This window comes from Lipophrys pholis, assembly GCF_963383615.2.
Source record: "Lipophrys pholis genome assembly, chromosome: 19".
Taxonomy (NCBI): domain Eukaryota; kingdom Metazoa; phylum Chordata; class Actinopteri; order Blenniiformes; family Blenniidae; genus Lipophrys; species Lipophrys pholis.
The window spans coordinates 14,635,190-14,641,563 of record NC_137647.1 but is presented as its reverse complement, the minus strand read 5'-3'; the positions used below and the strand labels follow the sequence as shown (position 1 = coordinate 14,641,563).

At 39.6% G+C, this 6,374-nt stretch overlaps 1 protein-coding gene across 1 annotated transcript; it reads left to right on the top strand.

Annotated features, from left to right (window-relative positions):
• Nucleotides 1-1,307: 1,307 nt before the first annotated feature.
• LOC308124823 (RING finger protein 222) lies at nt 1,308-2,460 on the top strand. The gene has a single exon (XM_080488161.1). The coding sequence runs from the start codon at nt 1,518-1,520 to the stop codon at nt 2,142-2,144; it is 627 nt and encodes a 208-aa protein (XP_080344287.1). The 5' UTR covers nt 1,308-1,517; the 3' UTR covers nt 2,145-2,460.
• The last annotated feature ends 3,914 nt before the right edge of the window (nt 2,461-6,374 follow it).

Below are 6,374 nucleotides of genomic sequence, written 5' to 3'. Positions count from 1 at the left end.
GCATTCTTCGACAGCTCGCTCGAGTTCGTGGACCTCCATCTCCATTCTTCTGACGGAAGATCCCACTTCTGACACCAATGTGGCGAGCCGAGAAGAAGAAGGACGATTCAGGCTTCCTTCCGCACGCTGTACAGACAGGCGCTTTTATTGTGAAAAATCAGAACGAACACATTTGAAGAAAACGGACCAGAGCACATCAAACACAGTACAACTCTCGTACTTGGTGCTAAAATAACAATAAATTAAATTGGGTCAACTGATAAAACAGTAAAAGCATGACAACACAAACACCAACACTACAGCCAAAACTAATTAGAACAACATTAATTGAAGTTTAAAGCCCATATTCCCCAAACACCCAAGATGCATTGCTGCATACACAGCGATCAGCTCCCTGATCGCTACAATATTTTACCATCTGCTTTAAATCTTACAGAAGTTCTAAATAGCTGCTTGTGGTTCCACATGAGCGTCGCCCTGTAGGAGGATCAGCGATGGAGATTCTTCACATTCTGAGATCACTGAATTGCAACTGGAATATAATAATCTTATTTGTCATTTTACATTTCTATCCAGAGAAATCCAGTTTGAAGCTCCGCCTTCCATGCAGTGTAAAAGAGCAGATAAACAATATATGATATAAACAAGCAAAGCAGATAATGAAATTAAATGTAAACATAAAAATACTTTCTATTTGGTTTGTATGACGTAAATACAATTATCTGTATTTCAAAATATGTCCAAGTTCGATCCAAGTGCATTGTTTGTCAATATATGGTTTTGTTTCATTTCATTTCAGTTCATTGAGTTTTACTGAACACGGTGCAATGACAATAATGCCGACACGGCAGGATTGTTTTTCAATTCTTATTCTTATTCTTATTCTTATTCTTATTCTTATTCTTATTCTTATTCTTATTCTTATTCTTATTCTTATTCTTATTCTTGCTATTGTTGTTGTCGTCGTCATCATCATTATCAGTGAATGCAAATTAAAATTATAGGCTAGGTAATTCATCAAACCGGATATGTTTATAGCTGAATCTAGATGACAATTAGAAAGACTTTATTCATGTCAAAATTCACAATATTTACAATGGATAACAGAGGTTGGAGCACTGCTGTTTGTAACTTTATGAATATAATATAGATATTGGGAAACAAGTTTTAGAAATGTTCAGTTGACCTGATTCATTTTGCCCTGAGATGCCTTCTGTCCGGATGAATGAGAATATGCAAATGTATGAATTGTCCCTGAGACAACATCACTTAATATGGGTTCTTCTCTATTTTTAGACGGTGAGTTTGTCGGTCCGTGTGTCCGTGAGAACAAGTGTCTCTGGTGGTTTTGGGGAAATCAGTCATTGTTGCTGCAGGTGGAAGACCCTGTTTTACAAGGCATCAGCGAGCCTCCACCCACAGCCAAAGGAAAGCCATGAGTCGGAAGGACAGCTTGGAGACGGCCTGAGTCCACGAAAACACAAGCGGGACTCCACCTTGACTAACTTTCCCGATACATGGAAATGTACAAGGATGAGAACCAGCAGGACGCACACGAGTGTCCGGTGTGCTACGAGAGTCTCCTGGGAACTGAGCGGACTTTAAGCTGCGGACACGTTTTCTGCCACGACTGCCTCGTTAAAACTCTGGTCAGCATAAACAGCGATGGGAACATCAGAGAGACGATCGCTTGCCCCATCTGCCGACATCTCACGTTCATCAAGAGACAAAAGGAGTCGCTCCCGTCTGTCGTAGCAGACAAGGACCCGGGTGAAGGTCAGACCCTGGAGGTGCCGCTTCCCTTGCCGCCGGAGCAGCTCCAGAGCGCACGGCACGCCTCCGGGAACAGCCTCAGAATTGAACGGAACTGGTTCCCCCGCTGCCTCAGAGGCATCGCTCAACGAGTCCGCAGACAGAGGCTCATCAGTCCCGGACACAACGCATCACAGATCTTCATCATAAGCGCCCAAGGGAGGCCGATGGTCGAGGAAGACTCGTTCAGTGTTGTGATGACTGTGGTTCATCCACAGCGCAGGCGAAGGCGCAGGGTTTGTACCACATCACTGTGCCTGCTCGTGCTGCTCTCAGCATTCACCATACTGGCTCTGGTGGCTGTGATTTTACCCTGGGTTCTGCTGGGGTAACTGAGTGGAACAAACGTCTCTTGAGAGATTTAAAAATGACTTTTAACCCAAATGATGAATGTATCTTAAAATGTATGAAAAATAGTTTATTCGACTTATTATGAGGACTAGGACTGAAACTGTTATTAAAGGTGCCATTGTATAGTTTACATCACAAATCAGCACGAGTTTTAAGAAGTGCAGACACTCTCATTTCCATGACTCTGTTTTGTTGACAAAAAGGTTGGTTTACATGCTCATGTCATTTAATGTGCATCACCAAGCAACTGTCCGTAATAAAGGCCTTGAATGCAAGGCTCTTTGTTTGACATTCCTGTCTGTGACACGTTGGACTGGTTTTATGAAAAGTACATGTTCAAAAATAAAATAGAATGCCCACATTGAGCTTAGAATTAAATACTTTAAGACTCTGTAAGTTGAAAAAAGAACAACAAGAAAACACTGAACTAAAATGCACTGTTGGTGAAGTTGTGTTAATGCTGTTAAATCCCGTTTCCAGGAGACAATAATTTGGAGCAAAGCCAAAGAGCTACAACCTCTAACCCCATTCTCCAAATAGTTTGTCTGCATTTCTCCCTAAAAGAAAATGAATATGTTACATTTGAAGAGCAAGTAGATGCACTCAGACTCACTCCTCTTCCAGATGAGAGGATGACTGACGCTTTAACAATTCAAAGAGGAAACACTTCCAATATAAATAGTTGACGTGAACTAGATATAATAAACTCCCCTGTAATACCTTATATAGGAGGCTCCCATTGTAGACAGTGTAAAAAGAGCTGCTTTTAAATCTGTCAGTGAGAAATAATTGATGTGCCCATAGCAGTCTGAAGGAGATAAGTATGACCTGTGTCTGGTTAATCGCTGTAATGAGAGATGCTGCTGGGCACTTGCATTAGTTCACCACTCACTCTTACAGATTTAAAGTGGAGAGACAGCCTTGTTTTAATTACAGCATACAAAAACTTGCATACACATTCAAATCAAACCAACAATCAAAGGGATTTAGTTGAAAACACAAAAGGACTGTTTTTGTTGAAATTGATTAGGTTTAACTGTCACAGAGTTTTTGCGGTTCATTCATGGTTGTTGATGCTTTACAAATCAAAGACTTCCTGACACATCAAGCTTTATCAGTACAGAACCATCATAAGTTGTATTGTGTGTGTGTGTGTGTGTGTGTGTGTGTGTGTGTGTGTGTGTGTGTGTGTGTGTGTGTGTGTGTGTGTGTGTGTGTGTGTGTGTGTGTGTGTGTGTGTGTGTGTGTGTACACTCCCAGTTTCCTGCAGGGGCAAAACCTCCAGTTATCCTGCTGAGCCAGTCATACAGGTTCCACAGCTGAGTTGTCGAAAGCTTTGCACTTACCTGATTCGACAAAGTTACATAACTGTCTTTCGAGTCGTCCCGTCGCCAAAGAAATAGATGGGTTTCAATTATAACACAATCAAGAGTGATAGAATCAGTTCAGTAATTCACGTTTTACAAGTTTACATAAGCCATCGTGTACATTTCCATGGTGAGATTAGAGTTGCACAGCATCAGAGGGGGAAATGTATAAATGTATTAGTGTTGAGGAGAGGAGTTGTTGAAAAAAGAAGTTGCAGACACAGGAGCTGTACACATTTCTTTTAAACTGGCGTCAGATCAGTGTAATATATTCACCTTGCATCAGTTAAAATCTGCAGAACATGGAAATATTCACGCATACAAACTTGCAACATTGAAGACGAGACTTGAGAACTACTGAAATAAAACCAACACTATCCAGATGAAGTTATTACAAATGTAGAGTTTAATATATATATTTATATATTTATTTCTGACATTCTGATTAGGATTGCAGGTAGGCTTCACAGTACACACTGTGTTCCACTTGATATGCAGAGAAGCAGAGGAGGAGAGGGTGGGCATGGTGGGCTCGAAAAGCGGCAGGTTCGAGTTTGTACATTAGTGAAAGCAGAAGGAGGCAGTACGTCCACAGGCAACTTCCACTCCTCCACCGTATTGCTCAAAAACCCACAAAGGACCACTCAGTGTGATCCACATTCTGGAGAATCCATCTCTTCATTGTATTCATTACCCTTCTTACAATCCCTAAAAAGACAGTGATTGACACAAAACATGGATTATCAAAAGACTATCTAAGCGCATGCATGGCTCTTTTTGATCTTAACCTTTTTTTTTTTTTTTACCCCCCCCCCCTCCCTTACACACAAAAATGTAAACAAGCTTGGCATTAGCACTGACCAATATATTTGGTGATGAGGCGAGTCAGAAAAAGTAAAATATGGAATATTAAAAAGCTTGATAAAAAAGTGATGTGTACCATTTTGTGCACAAAAAAAGGAATTCCTACAACTATGTGTATGAAAATAGTTAAAGTGAATTGTAATGATTGAAATCAGATATGCCATGAAGTTATGACGTGTTATGGGGGAGTACAGACACCCTTTATTTTCTCTTTTAGCAGCATAATAATGACACCTATAATGAATATGAGTGCATGCGTTAAAGTGGCGGTAAGTTCCAGTTAAGGTGGATAAAAATAATTACGGTAACACTGTGCTGTACTAGTAAAAACACATGCCAACAAGCCCCAGTTAACATTTCTAAATAAAAATGCTAACTTTTCTTTGCCCTGGTAGCCTACCGTGGGAAATCTAAGTCGTCACATTCAGAGAAATTTCTGCCTCCTTGTACAAATTAATGGATCCAGCACAGAAAAGAAAAACCTCTAACACACATTAGTTATGCCTATAGTTCCAAAATAACAGCCAGTGTGAGGGCACTTGCAATTGTTGTCATATAATTACCACAACTATCGATATAATCAACATCACTAAAATCTTCATAAACATAGTCCATTGAAAACACACACACCGAGGCATACCACGGATCACTTTTGGAAAGAAAGATTACTTAAGAACTCATTTAGTCAGCGGTTAACTCGCACATTAAACAAACTTAACAATTGCTCTGCAATGAAATTAATGGCTTGTTTTCAGTCGGTTTGGGGAACGGTGACTTTGACCATTTTTGAACTGAGGTGGATCAGTGAACACTGTAATTGCACTTTAATTGACAAGATTATTGTCCTAAGGAGATTTTCTGTGAAATGAAAAAGTGACACTGCAGCATCTGCTATATGAGGAAGTAATTTTCTGATCAATTGTTTGGAGTGAGGATACCAGCAAAGGACACACAGAATTTAGAGATGGGTCTGTTTTCAAATTAGGACTGCATTTATTCTCATTGGGATCAATTTGAATGGTCAAAGTGGGCTCTAAATTCTTTATTCTGACATGCCAACAAATAGTTCAACAATAATAAGAAAATAGGGCATCAGTGTGATACTCATTAGTGCTCTGGGATGTCTAAAGTCGGAGTTAAAAAAAACCCAAACAATTTATTTCTGTGTATCTGCTGCAGCATCATAGTTACTTGGTGTTAATGTGGAAAAAAAATATGAATCTACAGTAAACCTGTTCATCGTGTGCAGGGACAAAAATAACATCAAATTTTAATCATTACATTTTCTACACGATAAATATCAGCACAAACATTATTATTATTATCATATATTCAAGATATGCATTTTACATATACTTTTCCTCTCAGCTTTTATGTACATCATTTTATGTACAGTCTTCATATTTACATTTGGGTCAAAGTTCACTGAACCTGAAGCACTTGAAACAAAGTTAAGAGAGAGAATCATATGAACTTAAAGGCAGTGTAGTCATCCATCCATTGTTATCAAAGTATTACAGCACAGGGGCGGGGTCTAAAATTTACCTACAGTAACACTCACACTAAATAAAACACTGCTGTTCTGAGGCCTTTGATTAGAAGCAGGTCGGTCCTATTGGCTTGGTCATGCAAACGCATTGTGGTGCTTTCTTCCAAACAGGATAGCAGATGCAAGTACAAAAACTTGAATTATAATAACATTCTTCTCATACTGTGCTGGTATAAAGTGAGTTAAAGTGAGCTTACCTCCACAAAGGTAAATGTCGGATAAAGAACTACAGTTGTAACGTGACAAACGAGTGGAAGTTAAGATGATGTGGGTGACACTAAGAAGAAAACTGCATTAAAATCTATCGTCCTCACATGCAAAGCCTCCTTCTTGGGCTTAGCATGCTCCTAATGTGCACAATGCTTGATTACCCTGTGAGCAATATAACCAGACTGCACTCTCAGTTTGTGTCTCGGTTTCATCCTGAGGAC